Source organism: Lemur catta, chromosome 14 (assembly GCF_020740605.2).
Source record: "Lemur catta isolate mLemCat1 chromosome 14, mLemCat1.pri, whole genome shotgun sequence".
Classification (NCBI taxonomy): Eukaryota; Metazoa; Chordata; class Mammalia; order Primates; family Lemuridae; genus Lemur; species Lemur catta.
The window spans coordinates 7,221,694-7,249,517 of record NC_059141.1 but is presented as its reverse complement, the minus strand read 5'-3'; the positions used below and the strand labels follow the sequence as shown (position 1 = coordinate 7,249,517).

The window sequence follows — 27,824 nt, the reverse complement described above, 5'->3', positions numbered from 1 at the left end:
GGGGCGGGCGGAGAAGGTGGTGAGAAGAGCCAGGTGGGACTTCCCTGGGTTAAAGCTGTCTGACCTGTGTGAAGATGGGCTTGAGCTCAGCGGCCTCCAAAGGACATTTGGAAAACCCAGATTCCTCCTGCTGCCATCGCCCAAATCTTCAGAGCAGGCTGCCTCCTTTGTGGATCAGTGTACGTGATTTGTGCTGATCCCGCCAGCAATGTCTTCAGCTGTAACAGGAACCTGCAGTCAAAGCCCAAGTCCAGACTCCCTGGACCACAGTGAGAAAGAAAGGAAACTTAACTAAGGAATGTGAGCCCCCTTTGATTTTCAGGCCCAGAGAGTCACTGAAATGCAACAGCAGTCATGTCTCACTCCCCTCTGGAGCTAAATAATTACCTCTTAAAGCTACTTGCTAAGTGGGCTCTAGACTAACTGATGCCTAGCTGTAAAATGCCATATGCTGGACACCAGTATATAAATTAGCCCTCCTTTTAAAGAACAAACTTGCCAAAAACATTAAATGTGTATGATAACCCTTTTCTTAAAAATAAAATACGTTAAGCAAAGATTAATTGAAAATAAAATAGTTCTATTAAGACAAGTATCTTCCAGAGTGGATGCATTTATTTTTATATGCAAATATATCACTCTTCAACAAATATACAGTAGTTATAAGATCTGAAAATTAAGTCTGCTAGAGAGAACCTCAATTTCTGGGTTCATATGCCTTAATCCTTCCATGCAGAGCCTCAGCATTTCATATGGTAAACACGCCAGAAAAGGACTCTGGAGAAGAAAAACATGTATCAGTTGTTCAGAAAGAGAGACTTCCTTATACTCTCTGGGGTTACTGAGGTCCAATGAGACGACTGCTCCTGTTTTACATGAAACACCAAATCCAAAGTACTAATCCTAACAAGGAATAGGCCGGTTCTGATTGTTTACTTTCCTATTTACAGGTATGCTGTTATAAAACAAATAATATAAACAGCCCATGTGAACTAATTTTACACATGCCAAATATCGATCGCATCTTACTCATTATCTCAGATAAACAATACAAAATGTAAATTAGTGATCTGAATTAAAGGTTCCAAGTCTTAAGTACCCAATTTCCTAAGACAATTAGAAAAAGAAAAAAAATCAAATACTCTAAGCGTTATTTTTCATATTCCTAAAACTATATAATAAGGTCTTTGTATAAATAAGTCACTTCATACTCTGGTTTCTCTTCAGATCGTATAAATCTTTCAACTTTTACTAAATAAGTCACTTTAAACACACATACAATATACAATACAAACTAATGAACTGAATTAGAAATTCTTAAACGTTTTAAACACTTGAGCAATACAAGCATGCATAAATTTCTGTGAGAGTGAAAAATCTTGCTAGCAAAAATAACTTATGACTATATCATGCTAACTCTTAGTGTACAGTACTAGATTTACAAGAACAAATGTAGTAAAAATGAACACTGAGGTCACTTTATGTTAAGTAAGATTATGATCCTTCAAAGGACATTAAATCCTTGCTTTTCAGAAACATTTTTGGGTTTTGGCTTTGTAATAAATATGCAATAAATATCTGCAGTACATTGTATATGTTGAGAACTTATCTCTCTCCATTTGAAAGTCTTTCTCCAGAGTCACAATGTCTTAGAGGTATCCCAGTGGGCGGGGAGTTGCGATTTTGCAGCAAGTCCATTAACAAAGCAATCTTATCATCTATGTGCTCCTGGAGTTTACATATTCGCTGATCAATGTACTCTGTAAGTTTCTTTTCCAGCAGTTCCATATGTTTAGACAGATTCTTTTCCAGGTAGGAGCAAACAGGTTGTTCTTCCATTCTAAAAAGCAATTTAAAAAATCAATTTTCCCTAATATAACAAAAACAGCCAATCTATACAACAAGCAGCCAACATACATGGCTGAAATTTCTCTCCATAACTATGCTGTCTGCTTACAATGTATTTCCAGCTTCCAAGTATACCACAGGTGACCACAGTCCTAAATGCCCAACACATTCTGGAATTCTTTTTATTAAGCACACAACTGAAATGAGACTATAAAAGTGAAGATGAATCCTTCAAGAACAATCCTTTAGAAAGGGTCTTTTTGACACTGAGCTCCAATCAAAACTATTCTTGCCTAATTTTTAAAAAGCCAACATGTATATTTTCCAAGTACTTCCCGCCAAGTAACCCTACAATTTAAACAGTTTTTTCTTTCTTCATACAAACAACTTTACTAAAGTACTGGAAGGTATTCTAAGCTAATATGAATGTAACACTTATGAATTTAACTAGAATAGGCAAATTAATAATAAATAAAAAGCACATCAGTTCCTAACATTCATACTCAACATTAGTAGAGTGAATCTCAGAGTGTGGGCCACAAAACCCTGTGGTCTCCATGACTTTTTCAGGGATTCAATGAGGTCAATTTTTTTCTAAGATGTTATTAATATTTGACTTTTTCATCCTCATACTCTCATGATTATACACTGGCATTTTCCAGGGCTACAAAATGTGTAATGTCATTGCTCTGATGACTAATAAAATTTTTAGTTGTGTATTCTTTCCTAAAATTTCTTAAGGTAATAGGTTTAGTGTATAAATATATGCTTTTTCAGAGATTAACCCCGTTTGTTCTCAGTATTGCTAGTATGCTCTAACTAGCTACACTGATTATACATGCCATAATGCAACATATATGACAATGCAGCCAAAAGCTAAACCACACAGATTTCCATAAATTTAAAACACCATTCTCATTAAACTTCTTAAAAGAAAATTTGGTTGATTTTCATAAAGCTTGTTATTTATGATTATATTAATACATAGTGTGTTTAGTATTGTTATTTTTAAACAAATATTTTTATATAGCCTATATAAAGATTTTTGGATTCTTCAATTATTTTTAAGAGTATAAGACCAAAAAAGTTGAGAATCACTACTCTAGAATATATCAAGGACGGTTTTTTAAAAACTGTTTATTTTGAAATTATGGATTTGCAGGGTTGCAAAGTTATGAGAGTTCCTCGGTATCCTTCACCCAACTGTCCCAATGGTTACATCTTATCTAACTATATAATACCCAAACCAGGAAACTGATATTAGTACAATGTGTGTATAGTTCTATCACATGTATACATATTTATTTAAACACTACAAGCAAGAGGCAGAACTATTCCTTAATTACAAAATCTCCTTCCTGCTACCCCTTTATTGTCACATTCACTTCTGCAATCCCCTCCTTCCCTAACACCTGGCAACCAATATATGTTCTCCATCTCTATAACTTTGTTATTTAGGGAATGTTATCTAAATGAGATCATATAGTATGTGACCTCTTGAGATTATACTGTTACTCAGCACAGTAGAATTCTCCAGTGGAAACATCTGGGCCAGCATATCTTTTTCATGAGCTTTTCAATGACAAAGTACTTTTAATAGTTACAGGACTATTCCATTATTGAGGAATTAATCCATTTCTTCTAAGTTATCAAATTTATGAGCATAAAGTTGTTTGTCATATTCCCTTATTATTGTATCTTTTTAATGGCCTTAGGATCTGTTGTGATATCCTGCTACATTGCTGATACTGTTGATTTGTCTCTTCCCTCTTTTTATCTTTGCCAGCCTTGCTAGAAGTTTACCAACTTAATAAAATTTTCAAAGAACCAGCTTTTTGCTTCCTTGATTTATTATTTTCCTGTTTTCGAGTAAACTGATTTGTGCTCTTTATCATTTCCTTCTTTCTCCTTGCTTTAGGTTCATTTTGCTTGGATTTTAAATTATGGATTCAATTTCTTTAATGGTTATAAGTCTATTCAGATTATCTATTTCATCTTGGTTGAGGTGTTGTAATTTTGTGCTATTGATTTGAGAACTTGCCTCTTTTCTAATGTAATCATTTAGTGCTATGAATATTCTTATCAACATTTCTTTAGCTGCATCCCACAAATTTTGATCTATTGTATTTTCATTCATTTCCATGTATTATTTTTAATTTCTGTTGAAATTTCTTCTTGAACCATAGATTTATGTGTGTTGTTTCATTTCCATGTGTCTGGGAATTTTCTTCTTGTCTTTCTGTTACTGATTTCTAGTTGGAGAATATACTTTGTATGATTTCAATCCTTTTAAATTTGGTTAGATTTGCTTTATGACCCAAGATATAATCTATACGTGAATTTTCCATGTACACTTGAAAAAATGTATATTCTGCTATTGTTGTTACAGCCTTCAATAAATGTCAATTCGATCCTGTTGGTTGTTCGTGGTGTTTAGTTACAAAATAATCCAGCTACCTCATTTTCAGATGAAAACCCTAACTTAGGAAGATTATACAGTATGGCAAAATGGGTAAGCCAAAACTATGATCAGAGTCCTGAATTCCAGTAGAGAACACAATTTTGACAGACTATACCTATGTAAAGAATTAGAAACATAATAAATACCTAGCTACCTCTTAATCAAATATGTGTTGCCAAAATAAAGGATGAAGAGATCAGGGCTAAGAGCTTGCATAATACAAATAATTATCATCCTAATATAGTTTATTATTATTCAGAAATTAGCCTAGACCAAACAATCTACAAATAAAAACTTTTACAATGGCATATTTAACATTCCTAGGCAGAAAATAGCATAAACATAAATAAAAACAATGTAAAGATTATGATTCCCACAGTTCCTCTCCATTCATGTAAATCACTTCCTACTCCAACACTTAGCTAATACTTATAGCCCTTCCACAAAATGCCTAAGTGTGCAACACCTCCAGCTGCAGGCACTTAATTTCAAAGCAATCCATTCTGCTCTGCAGTTATTCCCTGTAAGTGTATTAATAGTAAAATGTAAAAAAAAAAAAAAGCTCCTAAAATTTTCTCTAGAAACAGATTTTCAGGGAGTATTCATTGAGACAAATCTGTTTCCCTTCATCTGATTGTCCCAACTACCAGATTTAAACTACATTTGTCTTAAAATAACACTTACCCAACACCAAGAATGCCTTCACTGGGCTTTGTGATGTTTTCCTGCCACTCAGCCTTGTGTCCCACACGGAGATGATTAACTTGACTACACAAATTCTGGAGAAAAGGCAGCAACTCAGAATTAGGTATATTTGAGTTGTCAATTGTTTTCTTTGGTAAGAAAGAAGATACTGCATTTTTAAGATCATTTTCAAGAAGGGAATGATTTTGTGGCATAATTTGACAGTTGCTAAGGTTTGTAGTATTCCCTTGACCAGGTGGTTGTGTACTTTTGTCGATGTAAGCTTTTAAGTTTTCAGTCACGTTTCCAGACATCAATCCAGTTCTAAAAGGAAAAGGTGTGGAGGATGACTTGTCTAAGGCTCCTAAAGTAGATGATGATTGTAGTCCAATCACATGCTTGTATCCAGGATTTCCCAAAACCGACTGAAGCTGCTCTCCAATGGGAATGCAATTCTAAAGAAAGTAAATAAGTAAAACATTAATATAAATAATACTGACAGCTAAATTTTGAGGTAATTACTATGAGCCAGGCACTGTGCATCCTTTTATTTGATACTCAAAACATCCTTATGAAGTAGGCTACTATTCATATCCCAGTACCCAGTATTAAGTGAAGGAGACCAAGGCTAATGATGACCTGACCAAAGTAACACAGCTAGTAAGTGGCAGAACTGGGACACAAATCTAGGCTAACTTAACTCCACAGTCAAAGCTTTAAATCATTTCACTGTAGCTTTCCTAAAGAAAATATTAAATAGTAGCATGCATAGTAAAATTACATTGACATATTTTAATGTTTTCACTAAAAGGCCTCTTTAATTCATGGTAATAAAATGTAGTACTCTCAGTTGAGTCACAGAATTGATAATTTTCTTATAATTCAATTATATTATTCCCAATTTTCAACATTATGGTAAGCTGCTCATTTTTACACAGTAATATCTTTTGCAATGAGTTTTTCATGGAAGCTATACAGATAGGTACACTATTTAAAGCTGTATGTTCTATGGGTACAATTGTGACATTTTTAGTGACTAAAATGTGCTACCACTTGGCTGTGTTTGCTGTAAGAATTTCTAGGATAATAAGAGTTATGTTTTATAGACTCAACTGCTTATGTAGTATTATTTCCAGGGAAGATTCTGGCTTACCTTGAAGAGAAGGTTACAGTATTTCCCTTCTATGTTCTTCAATTTTTCCACTAGAGAAAAGCAAAATACCTCTAACCTAATTAACTCTTAAGCATTACAGCTCTATTCTAAATTCAAAACACAGAAGTCTACTGTAGATTCTTATCAGGGGATATCATCCCACACTTACTGCTATTCAACAGCTAGTGAGAGAGAGACTGAAAAAAGTAACACTCAAGGTTAGCTGAAGAAATTCAGTTCATATATTCATCCAGATGTTCTAGAAAAGTACTGCTAGATTAAGCCAGGCCAACATTCATTTATTTAACAAATATGTACCAGGAATCTACTCTATGCTAGGTACTGTTTCAGGCACTGGAAATACAGCAGTGAACAAAATAAATTAAAGTCCGTTACTTCATGGAGCCTACATGATAGCAGAGTAGGAAGAGACAGACTACATAGGAAGGAAGAAAGAAAATATATCATAGGATAGAGATGGTGATAAATAATTCAGGGAAAAATAAAGAAGGAAAGGGAAATAATGAGGGCCAGAAAAGGTGGGGGAAGACTGTAATGTCATGTTCCTATTTAACTTCTTTTATTGAACTACACTTTGGAAAAATGCTCTTTATAGAGAAATGTTAAACTGTTGTCAATTTATCTTCAAATTCAACTTTTAAATAAACCTGAATATTTGAATATTCCTGGAACAAGATGGATTATAATCATATTTACAAAATGTTAACATTAGACAACTTTCCATAAGGTCAAAAAAACTTTACCCAGTCATAATGGAAAAACTCACTTATTTCTATGTATTTCCAAAAATTATATTATAGAAAATAGACAAATCTAAACAGTTTTTTGGATTGGAGTCTACAGGAGGGGGCGGCGCAGCTGAAAGTTAAAGTACCCTCCTGAGTTTCGGCACCAAATGTAAGGTTTTTTGGATTGGCTGGTGCCAGAGAAAGAAAGACGAGCAGAGTTGAAAGGGATAAGTAAAGAGGCTTTATTGGGGCGCTCCTGGGTGAGGGTAACGGGTCCCAAGAGAGAGGAGCCTGGGCGAGATTCTCGGGTCCTGGAAGAGAGAGAGAGACCCGAGAAGAAGAGTGAGGAATTTCTTTGTTTCAGTTTTAGGGAAGGTATTGAGGAATAAGAGGGGCTGCTTCTTTTTTCATTAGGGAGGGGAGGGGTGCCTGTCACCAGCCTTACAGTTTTGTTAGAGGGTAAATCTGTAAAAATGTGACTTTTACAAAACCAAATGAAGGTAACAGTTAAATTAATAAAAATTCAAAAAAAAATTTAAGTCACTACATTTCCTTATAAAAAGCCACCATTTTGAAATTTTTAATGATATCTGGAAAGAAATCCATTTCTACTTACCTGCTGCTGGAATCTAACCATATTCATCAGTTGCTGAGCTCCAGGTGATAACTTTGATCCCATGGACTCCATTATGCTTTGGACCTTGTCAAGATCTATCCTTGATCCTAGAGCAGGAGAGCTTTTTGACGAATTTGCCAAAACCGATCTCATGTGTACCACAACTTTACTGATGAATACACACTGCTTTTCACCAAAGGATAGCAACTATTATAAAACAAAAGAGTTACAGAAAATAATCATGATATTAAAAACAATCATCATTTAAGGTCACTTCTTGGTATTACCTAAACAAGAGTGAAGTATTCAAGAATCTAAAAGTTACCTTCAAACGTATTTTAAATTTTTCTCTAGAATAATCATAGTCAGAAAAAATTCCAATATACTGAGGCTCAGATGAACTATTTAAATAAAAGTACTTTCAGAAACTATGTTACATGTAAAATAACAAATGGCGAATTAAATAAAGTTTTATTTAATTAATTTACTTAATTTACTTAATTCCTTAAAGGAATTAAAAATAAACTACAGTAGTCCCCTTTTATCTGTTAGGAGTATCTTCCAAGACCCCCAGTAGATGCCTGAAACTGCCGATAGTACTGAATCCTATATGTACTACATATACTATGTTTTTTCCTATATATACATGCCTACAATAAAGTTTAACTTACAAACTAGGCACAGTAAGAGATTAACAACAATAATAAAACAGAACAATGATAATAACATACTTTAATAAAAGTTACGTGAACATAGTTTTTCTCTCTTGAAATATCTTACTGTATTGTACTCACCCTTCTTCTTGTGATGACATGAGATGATAAAATGCCTACCTAATGAGATGAAATGAGGTGAATGACATAAGCATTGTGACTTGGCATTAGGATGCTACTGACCTTCTGATGTTACATATGGCTATTAAGTAACTAACAGGCAGTAGCATATATACCATGAATATGCTAGACAAAGGGACAATTCATGTCCCTGGCAGGATGGATGGAGCAGGATGACATGAGATTTCATCACGCTACTCAGAGTACAATTTAAAACTCACAAATTGTTTATTTCTGGAATTTTCCATTTAATATTTTTAGACCGCAGTCCACTGCGGGTAACGGAAACCATGGAAAGTGAAATTGCGGATATGGAGAGACTACTGTATACTAATTTGAGAACTTAACATACCACAGCTTGCCATAATATTATTTAACATAATAGAGGGGTGTCCAGAAGACCATTCTAAGTGTTTACTGAAATACTAAATACTGTTTTGTCTTAGAATTTACAACTGTTAGAGAATGTTGAGATGATCTACAATAGCGTGCTGGATTACACATAAAAAAGATAATTTTAAGGGTGATTTTCTACCTTGTCAAAGAATACTTAATTACGAAAGGTCAGGCTCGGAACCTCGGTCTCCTGGCTTCTATCTCAGTAGTTTTTCCAATGTTTTATGCCGTCCATATTTCTTTTTTTTAAATTTTTTTTTTTAGAGATGGGCTCTTGCTGTCACCCAGGCTGGAGTGCAGTGAAGTGATCACAGCTCACTGCAGTCTCGAACTCCAGGGCTCAACTAATCCTCCCACCTCAGCCTCTGGAGCAGCTGGGACCACAGGTGTGCCAGCTACTGTAGTCCCAGCTGCCTAGCTAATTTAAAAAAAATAATAAAAGTTTTTTTTAGAGACAGGGTCTTGCTATATTGCCCTAACTGGTCTTGAACTCCTGACCTCAAGAGATCCTCCTGGCTCAGTCTCCCGAGTAGCTAGAATTACAGGCATGAGCCACTGCACCCAGTTCTGTCCATATTCTGAACCAAGAGGCATTTCATGTGTGGTACAAACAAAAGATTAGCAAGATGGAAAGGGAACAGGCTTTAGAATCAGACAAATCTGGGTTTAAATTATAACTGGCACTTAAAACCTGTGTGATCCTGGGCTAAACCTGAGTGAGGAATAAAATGAGAGAGGATAAAATAACAATGACTTCATGTGGTTTGAGTGACAAATAAAATGAAAGAGGATAAAATAACGACTTCACGTGGTTTTTGTGAGGATTATGTGTTAAGTTTTCCAGATCCTACCACTTATTAAGTGCTCAAAAATTTGTATCAGTAACAATTTCTTTTTAACTTTCATAAACTATTGCCCCAGAACAAACTTTCACACATACCCTAGAGTTTCCCTGAACGAAACAATGCTTTACACTCCCATGTTTCCAGAGAACAGTTATGAAAAACACTTGCAGAGACACACAAATCCATATGTCACACAAAGACATAGGTCAATACAAGCCTATGTCTTTGTGTAACATATGGACCTGTGTGCCCACTACAGTATCTGGCATTAAGGAGCACCCAAATATTTTTTGAATGAATGAAAATGAATCACTTTATTTAAATGGGTTTAGAAACTTAATATACTCGTATACTACCCAAAACAACATCTAAGAATAGTAAGTTCTATGAGTTTGCTATCTGCCTGCTATGAAATTGACTTATTTTTTCTTATTGTAAATATAAGTCTCATATTCTTCTATCAGTAATGATAGTGAGTACAGAATTTGAGAGATAAAAAGAGCCCAAGAATTAATTTTCTGAAGCCCCCTACTTTTTACCCATGAGGTAGATCTAATCAGATGAAGAAACCTACCCAAGGCTAGTCCATTAGTTAGCCATGGGACTGAATTAACACTCAGGACTTAAGATTCTCAACTCAGTACCCTATCCCTAGATGCTGATGACATCATTAACATTCATCTTAACAGTATTTTTCATATTGAAGACATCACTCCCATCCCTTTAACTTTTTGGTTCCCTTGCCTGAAACTTTTCTAATTCCATTCTTGATTGACAAATAAGGTCAAAACTGATTGTGATTTTTTTGGTACCAGTTTTATATAAAGATGAAAAAAATGTTTTCTATCTCAGTTTCCCAAGGTTTCAAAATACAGCCCTGCTGTGTTAACAAAACATTTTCCATAGCTAATAAATGGTCAAATTTTAAAAGATTTCAATATTAAAAAGGGTTGATTGTTTTTAGAAAAGTAATTTTTTTTTTGCATGCTTACTGTTTCTCAACTAAAACTAGAAACCAAGTTCAACTAATTATATTACCAAACCAACAAAAAATAAGTATATATAGTACAAAAACAACTTAGCTGTCAAATTATTTAAAATTTACTGCTGACTTACCTTTATTTGACAAGCATGTGTAGAGGCCTCCAATTTTAGATATTTTTTGTACAAAATAATGTTTTCATGTTCACTAAAAATAAAAAAGGTTTTTTTAAATTTTCAACAGCATCACTTTTAATACTTGCATTGAAAATAAATGTTTTGAGGATAATACTTAAATCCTGAGATTCAGTTTTCCTGGTGAGACATAAAGAGTAGGAACTCCTTACTGAATTGCACTGCCTGTATGATTACATCTCCCACTTACTAGCTATGTGACACAATTAAATTAGACAACATATATACAATCATGTATCACAGAGAATATTTTAAAACTCAATAAATATAGTAATTATTTCCAACACGCAGGATTCATATTTTGGGTTAAAGATAGACTGGGGTAGAAGCTTTAAAAAAAATTACAAATTGTAAGTTGCATTACAGGTTAATAAACAGGCTGATGTAACAGATTTAAGATTCCTGCACCATTTATAATGGGCTTCCAAGAAGAAAATGTGTTCAAAGTTCCAGATTAACTTGTGGAAAACAGACCCCTGTGAGTTAAATGAGAACGTCAAGAAACACTTATCAAAATTTAATTCTAATAAAACTCTTCCACTAACTAGCTCTGATCTTCTATCAATTCGCCTCCACTCTTATTAGTTCTAAATTTCCATATTTATAAAAATAACTAGCGGCCCAGCATCCTAATCCAGCACTTTGGGAGGCCAAGGTAGGAGGATAGCTTGAGCCCAAGAGTTTGAGGCTGCACTGAACTATGATCCAGCTACTGCACTGTACCTGGGGTGATAGAGCAAGGCTCTGTCTCAAAAAAACAAAACAAAACAAACTAGGTTAATCTAGACTGCCTATACATAAGATCAATGGTTTAAACTTCTACGCCTCCTTTGAATTTCAAAAAAAAAAAGAAAAAGCTTTTTCTTTTATTTTGTTTCTACCTTTTCTCCACTAACATATGGCATCCATGTCAGATAATCAGTAAACACCACAAAGGCTGTGGGAAAATAAAAACACCGGTTCAGAAGAACACTTTGACTTGTACAAGTCACGAACCTGTCATCCAGGACAGTACCAACATTCTTGCCCCTACTGGTTCCACAGTACTCCTCTCCTAAGTATACTTCCATATTTCTTGCAGAACTGAGAATGCCAACAGAAACGATCTCTTCACCTCCGTGAGGGTCACACCTCAGGTAGAGGAAGCACGGGCTTTCATCTTGGCTGTTCAGGCTTCTCTTCAAAATCACCAGATCCTGCCTGAGAAGAAAATTGGTAAAAACATTACACAGTATACTTCTCTGAACGCCACTCAAAACCCACTTATTAGGCCACGGGTATTTCTTCTAACTCACTTCCACTTGCCCTTGGGGTCCAAGCACCCACAAATGCTCAATATTGAATTCATAAAGAAAGGGAGGCTTCAGACTTCCCGGCTTGCCCCTCTATGGTTTTCCCTCAGTCACATTCTTCTCAAGCCCTGTGACTGATTCTCAGATGATTACATACATTTACTGGACAGCTATTGTGTGCATAGGAGTGGGGAACAGAATACAATAAAAGACAAAAGTGTATCTTTTCCAAACTTAAGTTGACGGCGCTCCTGTACAGTTGGGCTTTTCGAAAAGCCAGTTTGGGTCGACAGGAGGCTTATTTACTCCGGGGTAAACGGGTGGATTGATTTTGACAGACCTGAAGAGCCATCGTGCCTGACGTAAGGGCATGTTTATGAAATTCCGAGAGTCCAGGTCACCTTCTCCCGCTCTGCTGCGCTCCCAGAGCAGCGGCCACTTCCCGGCCGGACCCGCACCCGCCTCTCTCTGCCTCCCGCCCACCCCGGACATCGACTCCACCTGGCAGCCGCCGCCGCTTCCCCGCACAGAGCAGACACCAGTTCTGCTCCCGGACCCGGGGCACAGACGCTCTCCCGTCGGAGTCCCCGCCTCCCCCAGGAGGGTGCCTGTCACTCGGCGCAGTAACCCCAACCCGACGCACCCCGAAGCAGGCGGCGCCAGCAGCTCTTCGCGGTCGAAGTCGCGGGTGTCGAAGTCGAGACCAGCCTGGGTGAGGAGGAGACTCTGGGTCGGGGCCCCGCGTGCGGCATCCCAGGAAGAGGCCAGCGTCGGGCGGCGTCTCAGTCCCGGGTCCTCAGTCCCAGTCTCCATTCTGCCGCCTCCAGCCAGGCCAGCCCAGCCCAGCCCCGGAACCTCTTTTCCAGGGCTTGAGTTTCCGCCAGTGCAGCCTGCAGGAGAGGAAGCAGAGCGACTTCCGGCAACCCCGCAGCAAACACCCGCCGCTTCTGGCTTTTGTAGGGACAGAAGCGGCTATCGCAGGCACGCATGCGCAAGCCATCTGGCTTCAGTAACCTCGTTCAAAATCACTGGGGCAGAGAGCAAGGGTGGAGCATGCGCACTGTCAGCCCCTCAGTCTACCGCTAGAGAGTATGCGCAGGCGCGATGCCCTGGGCGCGCGCACCAAGATGGTTTTTCGACGTTGGCCCTACGGAACTAGCAGGCAGCGCAGACGACCGTTAGCGGGGAGCGTTGGTCCAATGAGGAGCGTTTGTAGTTAGGTAGGCGTGGTCTCGTCGCTTCACGCGACTGCAGGACCGACTCCCGACCTCGTTACCTTTGAGTGGACGCCGGGGTCTGTCCATGGAGTGTGTGGCATTTGGAGCGGCGAGCGCGGCGGATGGGCTGTCGATTCGGGTTATTTTCAGTCTTGATCCACTTTCGCCCCGCCCCACACATTCTCACGTCAGAGGGGAGCTGAGGTGGACGGTGGGGTTGGAGGTTCAACCAGTGGCGTCAGTGGGCCGTATGGGGCCTCTGCCAGGCGCCGTTAGGTCCCGCCGGACTAGCCCAGTGGCGCGGCCGAGACGGGGCCCACCTGCCCCCTCGGGCCGCAGGAACCCGTGTAGCCAGGCTTGGACGCCCTCGGCAACAGAAATCTAAAGGTCGAGAAAGATCTGAGGCCAAAGGCAGGGACTGCACGGTGAGCTCAGCACTCCTGGCACTGGGAGAGCGAGCGGAAACGGGACCTCGGGTGTCTGTTGAAGCAGACTCTGAACCCGGACTTCCAGGATCTGTAAGGTTTGAATGCAGAAAAGTGGGAGATGGACTTGCCAGATGGCCTACGGGATGGGAGCGTAGATGGTGTCCTCGCCCCCATCCTCTTCCTGTAGAGGTTTGTGAGGATTATTTTAACATCTTTTGAAAGAAAAAAGGAAATTAGATTATGGAAAAGGGAATGTCAAAGTTGTGTTTAAGGTGGTATAGTCTTTAGAAGGTAACGTTTTTGCTCACTATAATTTTGTCTCAGAACTTTTAATATTCTTTGTGAATATTAAACTTTCATGATTCAATGCGAATTACTGTTTAATTTTCTTTTTGCTTACGTTTTCATTTGAGTTTATATAGTAGGACATGTACCCTCTAGCTAAAAATGAGAACAGAGCGATGTGCATTCTGTTTACCTGTGTCAGGGTGGGAAAAATGATGACTGATTATATGGTAAGTGAATTCACCTAGTTTGAAAGAGAGAAACCCTACCAATGGTCTACTATGTACAGAATACAAAAAGATTAAAGTCCCTAATTGTAAAGTCCCTAGTTTCCACAGATCTTTTTAACACTCCAGACTCAAGTTGTCTTCATCATTATTTGTTCTGTATGTCCTACTTCCTGTAGTCATAAATTAACTTTGATCCATGTTAACATATGTGGACAGTCCAAAGAAAAATAGGCTCTTCTTTAGAAACACTAATCTGCAATTTCATGAACAAGATCAATAGTGAAAACTGGATTTTGACTGCCTTAAAGTGGAATCATGAGCAATCAGAATTCCTCTGTGCTACATTTACACTTTTTTAGGTGTTACAATTCTATAATTCTGTTCTGTTCTCAGACTTTGCCAGTTTACATATTTGTGTTCCCTACTCTCTGTAAGCTTGCTGAGATTAGGAATTATTTTTTGCCTGGTGGAGGTATTGAATACAGGTCTGCTATATGGAATTGATAGTTTGGTGAGGGTTAGTTGACAGAGAGGAGCAGAAAAAGAGAAAACCAATAAATTCAATCTTACACTTCTTTTCAAAGCCTGGGTAGTTATGGTTCAGAGCTGACCTCATTTTTGTTTTTAATCATCTGACATTAACCTTCAAGTAATGACCTCAACTTTAATATGATAAATTGCTCTTGTCATGAATTGCAAATGATTTTTTGGCTTTATTTTCCTCTTGAAATAAATTATAAAATATATGTTGGAAACGTCCCACCAAGATCAGTAGGATAAACTATGCAATTTTTTAGCTCATCTATTTTAAGCAGTTTATTACAGTTTATCAATACGAATGAATTCAATATTCTCTTTAAGAGTCCCTGCCTACCACCCAGTTTTCTCTACCTTTGCTCATGCTTCATGGTCAAATCTGTTTTAAGAATATGAACCACTTAAGCCCAGGAGTTTGAGGTTGCTGTGAGCTAGGCTGATGCCATGGCACTCACTCTAGCCAGGGCAACAAAGCGAGACTCTGTCTCAAAAAAAAAAAAAGAATATGAACCAACACATATTTGAAAAGTACATTTTAGAAAAAAGTGACCTAGAATATTAATTTTCTTGAGCATATTCCTTTAATAATACCACAGCTTAGATGTTTTAACTATCTTAATTTTACATAAACTAAGTTCTTACTGTATATGACCTACCTGCCTTTTACCCAGAAGTATACTTCCCAGCAAGGTGGTTAGTGGAACTTAACTTCCCTCTCAGCTAGAACCACTTGGGTTTTACCTCCTCTCCTCCCTTTCCTCTCTTTCTGGTCACAGGTCCCACAGTTGCCAGGTTGTAGCATACAAAATCAGTGTACAAAAATGAATTGTTTTTCTAATACCAGCATTGAACAAATAGAATTTGAAATTAGAAACACAGTATCATTACATGAGCACCCCACAAAGTGAAATACTTAAAACTTCTTTTTGTTAGGGATAAAATTAACAAAATATGCACAAGATGTATATGAGGAAAACTACAAAACTGTGATGAAAGATATCAAAAAAGAAATAAAAGGAGATATTCCATGTTCATGGATAGTAATACTTATTATCAAGATGTTACATGTCAAGATGTCATTTCTTCCCAGCTTGCTCTATAGATTCAACACAATCCCAGTCAATCCCAGCAAGTTGTTATGTGGATATCAACAAACTGATTTTGAAGTTTAAATAGAGAGGCAAAAGATCTAGAATACCCAACAGAATATTGATGGAGAAGAACAAAGTTGAAGAACTGACATACCCGACCTCAAAACTTACTATAAAACTACAGTAATCAAGATAATAGGCATCAGCAACAGAAATAGATCAATGAAGAGCATAGGGAACTCAGAAATAGACCCACATAAATATAGTCAACTGATCTTTGGTGCTGGAACAACTGTACACCCACATGCAAAAAAAAAAAAAATCCAGACACGGGCTTTTTATATATCCTTCACAAGAATTAACTCAAAATGAATCATAGAACAAAATATAAAACAAAACTATAAAATTCATAGGGGAAAACATAAGAGAAAATCAAGAAGACTGGGCTTGGTGATGACTCTTTAGCTATAACACCAAAGGCATAATCCATGAAAGAAGTAATTGATAAGCTGGACTTCATTAAAATTAAAAACTTTGGCTCTGCTAAAGGACTGTTATCCAAAATATACCAAGAACACTTACAACTCAACTAAGGAAACAAACAACCCAATTTAAAAATGGGCAAAAGAACCTGGGTGAGTTGTGTGCTCCTGTAATCTCAGCTACTTGCGAGGCTGAGGCAGGAGGATCACGTGAGCCCAAGAGTTTGAGACCAGCCTGGGCAACATAGTGAGACCCTGCCTCAAAAAAAAAAAATGTGCAAAACGATTTGAACAGGCACTACACCAAAGATGACATATGGATGGCAGACAGCAAATAAGCATATGAAAAGATGCTCACCATCGTATGTATTAAGGAATTGCAAATTAAAAGAACAAGGAGATACCACTACACATTTACTAGAATAGTGAGAACCCAAAACATTGACAACACCAAATGTTGGGAGAATGTGGAGCAATAGGAAGTCTCATTCATTGCTAGTGGGAATGCAAAATGGTACAGCCAGTTTGGAAGACAGTTTGGCATTTACTACCAAACTAAACTCTTACCATATGATCCAGCAATCACTCTCCAACTTATTTACCCAAATAAGTTGAAAATTTATCTCTACACAAAAACCTGCACCTAGATGTTTAATCACCAAACCTTGGAAACAACCAAGATGAGTTGGAAAAATAAACTGTGGTACATCCAGACATTCGAATATTACTCAGCGCTAAAAAGAACTATCAAGCCATGAGAAAACATGGAGGAAACTTAAATGTATACATTATCAAGTGAAAAAAGCAAATCTAAAAAGACTGTATGATTCTAACTATATGACATTCTGGAGAAGGCAAAACTATGGAGAAAATAAAAAGATTAATGGTGCCAGGGGTTAGAGGATAGGGAGGATGAATAGGTGGAGCACAGAGGATTTTTAGGGCTGAGAAACTGTTCCGTATGAGTGGATACATGTCATTTTACATTGCCCAAACCTATAGAATGTGCAACATCAAGAGTGAACCCCAATGTAAACTATGGCTTTTGGGTGATAATGATGTGTCAATGTAGGTTGATCAGTTATAACAAATGTATCACTCTGGTGAGGAACGCTGATAGTGGGGCAGGCTGTGAGTGTGGAGGAGAGGGGGTGTATGAGAACTCTGTACTTTCTGCTCAGTTTTGCTGTGAACCGAAAACTAAAACTGCCCTAAAAAATAAAGTCTATTAAAAAACAGACAAAACAAAAATAGCAATGTTAAAAAGAAAAAAAAAATAAGGTTGCCTGCAGGAGTTAAACGGGCATGGATGTGGTGGATAGAGGATAAAAGAGAATGGTAAATTAAGGAGAGGGACCGTGTCCTGGACCAATAACAATACCATGACCAATGTCATGAAATGAAGAGTAAATTAACTTCACTTTCACTTTCAATTCAAAAGAAAGATTATGTATTATGTGCGTTTTAATCACAAATTATATCAGGTTTAACAGCAGGTTATTGGTTGTATTTCGACGCAGTATATACATTGATTCTATATTCACGTGTTCAGCACATTTTAACACACTCCTTATGAGTAAGAAGTAATCATCCCCTAAAATACGGGGAAAACCAGAATCTGAATTCAATTTTTCTACACCACATTCCCACGCAAAAATTTTGTTTTGTACTTCGCCCCAGCTTAGTTTTTTTTTTTTAAACAGTGAAATACCTGTTATTCTCTGCGTGCATACATTGGGACTGAGGTCTAAGGATGTTCCTTTCTTGCCCTTATTTCCTCACACTTGCTGCCAACTGGTGGCATTAGAGCGCAATAACTAATATTTACTTTGTCACCACCGCACCGTTCAGGAAGGGCAGCGGAGCACGGTCGTTGGACTGTGAACTTCGCCTGTTTTCTTTGATTTTCAGTAATTTACCTTATAAAGACTGCTGGAGGAAAACGTTTAAAGTCTCTTCTGGGATTTTCCTGGGCCGGAAGACCTCATAGCAGCAAAACGTAGGCGCAAATCCCAATGGCTTGCAAGTTTCTAGCGGGATGATTGTATTTGAAGATAAATCATAACTCGTGACCCCTTCAGGAACGTCCTGGGGATAGGAAACACACAGCCGTGGTCTCCCCAGCCTCGAGGTCTGGCCTCACCGACGCTCGGCCCCAGTGGCTCAGGTGACCACCCGGGCAACCTCGGAAACAGCGGGGACCACGCATCCACTGTGGACTGGAAGCCCCCGCCTATTCCCCACTGCGGCACCAGGTGGCGCAGCAGGGCGGTGGGAGGCACTGCGCGTGGGAGGCACTGCGCGTGCGCGGCTGACGGACGGAGTGAGACACAGCGTTCCCAGCCTCCTGCGGTTTCCCTGGGCGGCATGAAGACCGCCGACGGCGCCAGAGGAACCCGCAGCGAGGGGCCGCGCAAGCTAGCGCTCTGCGTCCTCTGCGGCCTGCCCGCAGCAGGAAAGTCGACCTTCGCGCGCGCCCTCGGCCAGCGGCTGCGGCAGGAGAAGGGCTGGGCTGTTGGCGTCGTCGCTTATGATGACGTCATCCCCGAGACGTTTCTCGACGAGGCGGGCGCGCGGCCGCCGGTCAGTGCGGAGGGTGGGGCGGAGGGGTAGCGGCTGCGCGTTCGCGCGGGCGGGTATCAAGTTGGTTATTTGCTTTGCGCGCCTGTTGTGTACTTGGCAGTGCCTGGTGTGGGAGAAGACGCCTTGACAGGAGGACAGACAGGAGTATGAGAAAAGTGCAGCGGGGTTAACATAGTTATTGCAACGAGTGCATGAGTTAGCTGTAGACATATATCATAAAACAGTTACAAAGCAACCGTTTTAGAATGATGCATTGTAGAGGTTTGTATGTATGTTTGGTGCATATATGTATTGTGTATTCTATACAGTGGAGTCTTAAGAAAAGGTTAGGTTCTTAAGTGAGCTTGCAAGTGGAAATCCCCTATAGTCAAATTAACTCTTGAAAAATCCCTAGGGAAGTTTCTCCTTAGGACAGGGAAAGAATCTCTAAGAATTCCAACATAGCCAGTTTAACATCTAGGCATGGGCACATCCAGGTTGTGGGGCTTGAAGTTTATACAGTTTGAGGAACTCTCTTTAAGAAGATAACAAAATTGTGAGGGTCCCTCACAGGACGATAGAGTGAGTCTGAACTAATGAAGGGTCTGGCCTCTGAAGCTTAATCTTCATTCATTTCAGGGGAAATCTGCCTCTGCCGGCATTGAAAAAGATGCCTATTTCTTAGTTGACCACCAGGGGAAGTAATGGACTTGTATTTAGGGACCAACTTGTCTGTTCCCCGTTACATACTAAAGCCATCAACTCACACTCAACACAGTGAGATGCATCTTCTCAGAGAAGCACATGGAAGCTGAGACCACTGGGGGAAGAGGTGATTTATGCCTCTAATGCTTACTCCAGAGCAAATACCCTTTGGAATATTCCAAAATTTTTAGATTTTTGTTGTTCAGTTTTTGAATGTAAATGAATTTACATAATCAAATGCAAATATGATGTGACTCCACTTTCTAAGTATATATGCAGAAATACACTACATTTGGTGCATGGAAAAATTCTGGGCCTCTCCAGCAAAGTTTTTCTACTTCCTTATTCTTCGTTAATTGTGAGGTAAATACAATATCAGGGTAGCACAGGATTTACTTGGATGATAGTATTTTCACCACTTAGGAGAAAGCTAAAAGTTGTTGATAGAGATTGTTTGTATTTCCTGGCTTTTCCCTCGCATATACTTAGTCCACTCTTCCTCTATAGACAAAGGCCCTGGAACTCATCTGGTCACCATGAGTAGAAAATCTCACCTTTTAGGAAGTGATACATGTTTCTTGTTTAGTGAGTTTAGCTGGTACACATTTGTTGTGTGTGTATAATCTCTGTGGAGTGCTAAAGCATGGACAAGCAGGAGAAGGACCTCTATCTCCTGTCCTCCTGTTTACCCTCCAGCCTTGACTTCTTAACTATGTCAGTGCTCTCCACAGCCCTTGACCAACACAAGAGTACTTATATTCTCAAACTACTTATTTTCTCCCCCTCAATCTGCTTCCTCTATCTTTCCTCATCCCATACCAACCTAGTGGTTAGCCTGGGTTCTTTTCATCTTGCCCAGGGACCTTTCAACTGATTTTCTTTTTCCTTTTCCTCCTTTTTTTTTTTTTTGAGACAGAGTCTTACTGTATTGCCCAGGCTAGAGTGCCCTGGCATCAGCCTAGCTCACAGCAACCTCAAACTCCCTGGCTCAAGCAATACTTCTGCCTCAGCCCCCCGAGTAGCTGGGACTACAGGCATGTGTCACCATGCCTGGCTAATTTTTTCTGTATATATTTTTAGTTGTCCAGCTAATTTCTTTCTATTTTTAGTAGAGACGGGGTCTCAGTCTTACTCAGGCTGGTCTCGAACTCCTGACCTTGAGCGATCCTCCCGCCTTGGCATCCCAGAGTGCTAGGATTACAGGCAAGAGCCACTGCGCCCGGCCTCAACTGATTTTCTTGCTGTCCATGAGCTTTCTAATTTCAAAGGCAAACCTGCAGCCAGACTATTTTATTTCTAAGGATATTAATTTTGGCTGCACCTTTCTCCTGGATAGTAAATAAATTCTTTCCCTTATTCGCTCATTCAGTCATTCATCCATTTAATATACATTTCTGGAATATGTTAGATGCCAGACCCTCTGCTGGATGCTGAGTATTCAGTGGGCTAGTGATCTAGCAGGGAAATAGGTGCAAACAAATGCCTAAACAGTGTAAGCCCCGCTAGAGTGGAGACATAATATTTACAAGAATGGGGTGTCATGATAGGCAAGGTAGGGGCCTAGCTGCCTTCTGCATGGGTGAGTCTGAAAAGGCTTAATATAGTACCAGTATCATTAAGTAGAAGTTTTCCAGGCAGAAGGAATGGTATATATGAAGGCATTGAGGCATGAGAAACCAGATGTGTTAGAGCAGTGGTCCCCTACCTTTTTGGCACCAGGGACCAGTTTCATGGAAGACAATTTTTCCAGGGACTGCGGTGGCGGGCATGGTTTCAGGATGAATCAAGCGCATTATATTTATTGTGTGCTTTATTTCTATTATTATTACATTGTAATATGTAATGAAATACTTATACAAACCTCTCTGATAATGATAATCTGTATTTGCAGCTGCTCCCCAGTGCTAGCATCACCACCTCAGCACCACCTCAGATCATCAGGCATTAGATTCTCATAGGGAGCATGCAGCCTAGATCCCTGGCGTGCACAGTTTACAGTAGGGTTCACACTCCTATGAGAATCTAATGCTGCTGCTGATCTGACAGGAGGCAGAGCTCAGGCAGTGATGTGAGTGATAGGGAGTAGCTTTAAACACAGATGAAGCTTCCGTGTGCTTGTAGGCACTCACCTCCTGCTGTGTGGCCAGGTTCCTAATAGGCCACGGACTGGTGCTGGTCCAAAATCTGGAGGGTTGGGGACTGCTGTGTTAGAGAACTACAAGTGGTTCAGTGTTGTGAGCTTAAATTTTCATATGGGACCGGTTGGCAATGAGGCCAGATGACCACCCCATTGGCCTAATATAAATTGCAATTCTTTGGTCTTTTGTAGCCATCTCAGTGGAAATTGCTTCGACAGGAACTGTTGAAGTACCTGGAATACTTCGTGATGGCTGTTGTTAGCGGGTGTCAGATGTCTGCCCCACCCAACAGGACTGAAGCCATGTGGAAAGATTTCATCACCTGCTTAAAGGATCAAGATCTGATATTTTCTGCAGTGTTTGAGGCCCAGTCTTGCTACCTCTTAATGAAAACCGCTGTTTCTAGACCATTGCTTTTGATTTTAGATGACAACTTTTATTATCAAAGTATGAGATATGAAGTCTACCAACTGGCTCGGAAATGTAATTAAAACATTTTTTTCTTACACACAGAAACATACATTCACATGTCAAAATCACTGCCGTCTTTAGTGAGGATTTAATTGGATTAGGAGGTTTAGGTGGATTTACCTAAGTTTAAAAGCTAGATGTTCACTATTGCAAATGGAGTTTTTCCTGTTGTAGTTGGCATAATTTGTCTAATATATATTTAATATTTTAGAAATATAGTTCACCAATAATTTTATGGTTTTAAACTATTTTCAGATTCGTTAGGCTTTTGCCAGCTCTTTTTAGATTGTCCTCTTGAGACCTGTTTACAGAGGAATGGCCAGAGACCACGGGCACTACCTGCTGAGACTATCCACCTGATGGGAAGAAAGATAGAAAAGCCCAACCCTGAGAAAAATGCTTGGGAACACAACAGCCTCACAATTCAGAGTCCAGCGTGTACTTCCGAGGCCAGGTATTCTAATGAGAGCCATCTTTCCCTAGGTTCTTCCCTGTGCCAGGCACTGTGCTAAATGCCTTACCTGTGTTGGCTTGCTTAATCCTCACACAGGCCTTGAAGAGATATTGTTATTTCTCCCTTTGTGTGGAAGAAGAAACTGAAATGGTAAAGTTTAGCTTGTCCAGAATCACCGAGCTTGTAATGGCTTCTCTTAACTGTTAGGATTATACTGCCTCCCAGAAGTTGGAGCAGGGAACTCAGAGTAGAACACATCTGTGATGCTATTGCTAAAATAGCTCAATCTAAATAGGTTGCCTGGTAGTTTTCTCATAGAAAGAAATCTGTGAAAGAGTGGAACTGCTACTGGGTCCTAATTTGCCATAGAGCTCACCTTAGTTAACACTGCTTGTGTAGAAATTTTACCGATGATGGAGATATTTTGTATTTGCACTGTCTGATAAGGTAGCCACTGGCCACATTCGACTGTTGAGCACTTAAAAGTAGCTAGTACAACTGATGAATTTTTAATTCAGTTTAATTTTAATTAATTTAAACTTAAATAGCTTTACATGGCTAGTGGCTATTCTATTGGGCAGCACAGTTCTAGAGGTATATTGCCCATGTTTCCTTGGTTCTTGCCTATTGTCTGTGAAGGATCAGCAATTTTAAAAGGCTGTTTTTAAACTCATTCCACACAATGTTTAGTTCCCAGGATACGGTTTCCATGCATTTTATAACATTAACACACTATTTAAAAAAAACCCAAAGAAACAAAATTGGAATCAGTTGACTGTTGTTTAGACAGTTTATGAAATAAGCTACTGGAGCAGTTTCTAATTTTAACTTGTTATAGTATCCTGAAATTTGGAGCAGGCACATAACTAGTTGATTGCTACTTTTCCTGGAATACTTAAAATTGTTTCCTTTGGAAGTAGACAGCTGGTTGAGGCACTGAGATATCCCATGAGAGCAGCATAAGGTTATCATCATTGCCTTGAGACCCATGAGACCCAGTCCTTGCTAGAAGCCAAGAGAGTGTGGGCTTCTCTGGCGTCACTGCCAGCCCTTGCTATAATCTGCCAGTTTTGTCTCAGAACTTAAGAACCTCGTCACCTGTGCTCATATACAAAATATTCACAGTGTAACTGTAAAGGGGTTCTGTGCAGTGTGGTATATTGGAAGTTGAAAGATGATCTGATAAATGTGCCTTTCCCAGGATTCTATGAAATAATAATAGCAACAGCTATTGAGCACATACTATGTACTGGGCATGTTCTGAATACTTTCTGTGTATGGTCTCATTCAATTCTCACAACAACCCTTTAAGGGTAAAAACTATATCCCCATTTTATAGATGGGATAACTGAGGCCCAGGTAAGTAAGTAATGCAGTAAGTAAGTATACACAGGTAGTTAGTGCAGAGCCAAGATTTGGACCCAGTGCAGTCTCACTCACTTCAGAACCTGGGCTCTTTTCAATGTGAGAAGGATCATCTTAAGGTTGAGATTTAACTTGATGAGCTCACTGACTTAAAAGTTTTCGGTGCTACCTCCTGTACTCTGAGTAAAATTCAGACTCTTTACCATAACACATGTGTTCTAACCGATTAACTCTTCAACTTCATAGCCTACCACTCACCATCCTTGCTTCTTTTCACCCAAACTGGCCTTCTCTGTTGCATGAACACAAGCAGCTTATTCTTGCCTCAGAGCCTGTGTACTGCCACCCCCCTCTGCCCTTCCCACGTTTATGCTTGACGGCCTTCATTCACCATCCTAACTGCAGTGAAGAAGGTTAGCTGGGCTACCCAGTCACTCTTGTTATCATCCCTTTGTTTGTCTTCACACACTTGCCCACTTGCCACTGTCTGAAATTATTTTTTGCTTATTTAATTAATATATCTGTCTCTATTACATTATCAGGCTTGGAGAAGGCAGCTTAGCTCATGGTTTCACATATGTAGTTGTACAGTATTTTTTGTATAAGAAGATGCTCAGTAAATATTTGTTAAATGAATGAATGAATTCTACCTCAAACCTCCGTGGACCCTTGGTCAGTGAGAAACTTTGCTAATCCATATCCTTCTTGGATAAGCAGAAACCAGAAAGAAAAGACTGAGCATCTTTCTTTAGGGAATAAAATAGAATTCTGGTAGCCTACAGTGCAGCACCTAATAGGCGAGGAGAGAATGACTTTTCAAAGCTTATTGATACTAATCTTCAGAAATTAATATTTTTTAAATGAGGGGGTTTTGGCTCATAATTTGTTTTGAGCTACTACATTGGATTTTGCATGTAGAAGGTAGCTTCTGTACCATTTAGTCGTTTTCCTTTTGTTAAGGATCTTGGATTATAGCAGTTTTATTCCTCTAGAATTCAATTTAGGGTTCATAAATGAAAGTTCTTAAAAAGCAGATGTTTGATATATTATATATTTTATCCCACTTTCTCTATAGCCTGGAGGTGACTGATTTATTGCATATTGCTTTGGAAAATCCAGTAAAATATGTTGAGGACAATGTGAAACAAAAGGTAAGTCTCCCAATACAGATTTAGTATAAATGAGAAGGAACAGCTTTTCATAGGAAGATCTTTTTGGGCTGAACATATTAATAAAAGGTGAGCAAAGCATGAAAGGTGCTGTGTCACTGACAGGCGCCTCGCCAGCATTCAGCTGCTGACGCTGGTTGCAGTGTGCACTGCTGGCAGCTGGTGCTGGCTGGCCAGAGCCAGCCAAACTTTCAGAAATGTCGGAGCCTGTAGACATTATGTTGGTAGCTTAAAATGTGCAAGAATGGGAATGTTTACGCACTACCGATAGGTTTGAGGTTTGTTTTTCTCTGGAGGGCCAGTTATTAGACATTCACTAGCGTATCACTGCCTAGGTGCAAGCCAGTTTACAGTGGGATGTAATTCATTTGGACTCTCTCCTAGGGAAGAGTAACAAACAAAAAAAGCCACTTATTAGTCCCTTCAAATATACATCGCCTACACTTTAGCCATTTCTTTTATACAACTGTATAATTGTTCCAATAACAATGTCTGTATTACATAGGAAACAGACAGAATTATATGTTCAACTAACATTCTTCATAAAGTTGATCAGACACTCCGAAGAATTGTGTCTCAGACGATGAAGGAAGCAAAAGGTATGTTGTGTCAGTGATGTGCTGTTTAGCTGGTGTGATGGTGACTTTCTCTTGCTACTGTTGTTCCCCCTGACACTCAGGTAGTTTGTTTTCAGTCATAAAAGTTTACGTCATGTTTCAATATGCAAATTGGTGAAATATAACTAAAAATTCCACCCATGGAACTGAGTAGTCATCTATCTAATAAATTTCTACTGAGTTTTACTGTGTACTAGACCTTATTCTAGATGCTGGGCAATCAGCAGGGAGCCGAATGTTCTAGAGAGAAGAGAGACAGAAGACTGGTTGTATGAATATGTGCCAGTGCTCTGAAGAAACATGAAGTAGGATGAGGCAGTGAAGAGTGAGGGGAGGATTTGTTTTAACCCAGCAATTCCATTCCTAGGTGTATGCCCAAGAGAGATGAAAACATGTTCACACAAAAACTTGTGCACAAATGTTTATAGCAGCATTATTTGTAATAGCCAAAAGATGAAAACAACCCAAATGCCTATAAATAGATAAATAAAATTTGGCATATCCATACAATGGAATATTGTCATTCAGGCATAAAAAGGAATGAGGTACTGATACATGCTATACAACATGGAATAACCTTGAAAACATGATGCAGAGTGAAAGAAGTCAGTTACAAAAGACCACATATTATATGATTCCAATCATTTGAAATGTCCAGAACAGAGAAATCTTGAGACAGAAAGTAGACCAGGGGTTGCTCAGGGATTGACGGTGCGGAGAGGGGCGGTATGGAAGGAGGGTGATGGCTCAAGGATAGGGATTTGCTTTTAAGATGGTGAAAATGTCTTAACTGTGGTGATGGTTGCACCTATCTGTGAATATACTAAAAACCTTCATATTGTACAGTTTAAAGGGGTAAATTATATGGTATGTGAATTATATCTTAGTAAAGCTAACAAAAAACAAAAATTCAATTTTTTACTAGGACTACCCACATTTGGCTACTGCTACTGTATTGAATAGAGCAGATACAGAACTTTTCCATCATTGTAGAAAGTTATATTGGACTGTTATCCTAGATATGATTTATCAGTTTCAAAATTAAATTGGTACTAATGTTGATTATGGAAAAAAACCCTAAGTTGTCATTTTCTATTTGTTTTTTTTGCCTTTCTACTTATTAGTTCAATAAGATAGTAAGTCCAGCTATCTTGGCTCTTCTTGTCCACAAAAAAATCCCTTTCAGGTTTGTCTTTTCTGATCATACATTTCATAGCAAAGTTACTTAAATTCTTTTGTTTCAGATGATTTTTGTGTATCACACTGTGACCTTCTGTTTGTATTGTACCAACTCAGTTGTGATTATTTACAGAATCCGACTGGTTTGTCTAAAGTAATCAATTTCCTGATGTCATTAGACAGCCCAGATTGCTTTAATTTATACAAATAATCTGAGAATATCTTTTTATTTTAGATGAACAAGTACTTCCTTACAACTTGAAGCTTCTAGCAGAAGAACTTAATAAGCTGAAAACAGAGTTTTTGGAAGACCTAAGACAAGGAAACAAAAAATATCTGTGCTTTCAACAAACTATTGACATACCAGATGTCATTTCTTTTTTTCATCATGAGAAAGATAATATTGTACAGAAATATTTTTCAAAGCAGCATTAAAATATCTGAATTTCCAATCAAATGTCTGATTTTGGTAAGCTTTTACAAACTAGTTAAATTTGTATTACTATGTTTTCTAGGCCAGTAATGTACATTGCAAAGACCATTCTTTTTTAAAAAAGAAAAAAAATCAGTTCATTCTAAAGGATTCATTTGTCATAATACTTCAGTCTGTTACCTGTCAGATGTGACACTGATAATTAAGCACAGAGGCAGCCTTCCTCATTTACATGCCAGAAAGCTTAGGGTAGGCGGGGCTTGGGGGCAGAAGTCAAGTTAAGTGGATCTTGAATAAAGAGAGGAAATTAGAGGGGAGACAAGTTGCAGATGTATGGACCTGTTTTTGTTTTTAACTTATGACAGATCTCCTTAAGACATCTAGAAATTCAAACCAGTGTAGCCACAA

General features: G+C 38.8%; 2 protein-coding genes across 3 annotated transcripts; one reads left to right on the top strand and one right to left on the bottom strand.

Annotated features, from left to right (window-relative positions):
• Positions 1-597: 597 nt before the first annotated feature.
• On the bottom strand, positions 598-18,838 carry LOC123649968 (ATPase PAAT-like). Of its 2 annotated transcripts, none has more exons than XM_045568307.1 (7): positions 18,243-18,838; positions 12,697-12,943; positions 11,758-11,961; positions 10,702-10,774; positions 7,512-7,718; positions 4,994-5,448; positions 598-1,840 (listed from the first exon to the last, which is right to left on the bottom strand). In XM_045568307.1, the coding sequence occupies exons 2-7, from the start codon at positions 12,864-12,866 to the stop codon at positions 1,606-1,608; spliced, it is 1,344 nt and encodes a 447-aa protein (XP_045424263.1). In that variant the 5' UTR covers positions 12,867-12,943; positions 18,243-18,838; the 3' UTR covers positions 598-1,605. The 2 variants fall into 2 exon arrangements, with proteins under 2 accessions (XP_045424263.1, XP_045424262.1); XM_045568306.1 differs by lacking the exon at positions 18,243-18,838 and adding an exon at positions 13,330-14,050.
• Positions 18,514-27,435, top strand: PSTK (phosphoseryl-tRNA kinase). Its single transcript, XM_045568314.1, has 6 exons — positions 18,514-18,906; positions 21,920-22,211; positions 22,455-22,653; positions 25,094-25,169; positions 25,693-25,786; positions 27,219-27,435. Exons 1-6 carry the CDS (start codon positions 18,691-18,693, stop codon positions 27,416-27,418), a joined length of 1,077 nt encoding a protein of 358 aa, XP_045424270.1. The 5' UTR covers positions 18,514-18,690; the 3' UTR covers positions 27,419-27,435.
• The last annotated feature ends 389 nt before the right edge of the window (positions 27,436-27,824 follow it).

Coding starts and splice junctions, on each gene's coding strand:
- PSTK (XM_045568314.1), top strand. CDS start 18,691: ATGAAGACCGCCGACGGCGCCAGAGGAACCCGCAGCGAGGGGCCGCGC. Junction 25,170..25,692: donor AGGACAATGTGAAACAAAAG/GTAAGTCTCCCA, acceptor TGTATTACATAG/GAAACAGACAGAATTATATG. Junction 25,787..27,218: donor GACGATGAAGGAAGCAAAAG/GTATGTTGTGTC, acceptor TTTTTATTTTAG/ATGAACAAGTACTTCCTTAC.
- LOC123649968 (XM_045568306.1), bottom strand. CDS start 13,357: ATGGACAGACCCCGGCGTCCACTCAAAG. Junction 11,962..12,696: donor CTGGCGCCGCCTGCTTCGGG/GTGCGTCGGGTT, acceptor TTTTCTTCTCAG/GCAGGATCTGGTGATTTTGA. Junction 1,841..4,993: donor GAAGGCATTCTTGGTGTTGG/GTAAGTGTTATT, acceptor ATTGCTTTTTAG/AATGGAAGAACAACCTGTTT.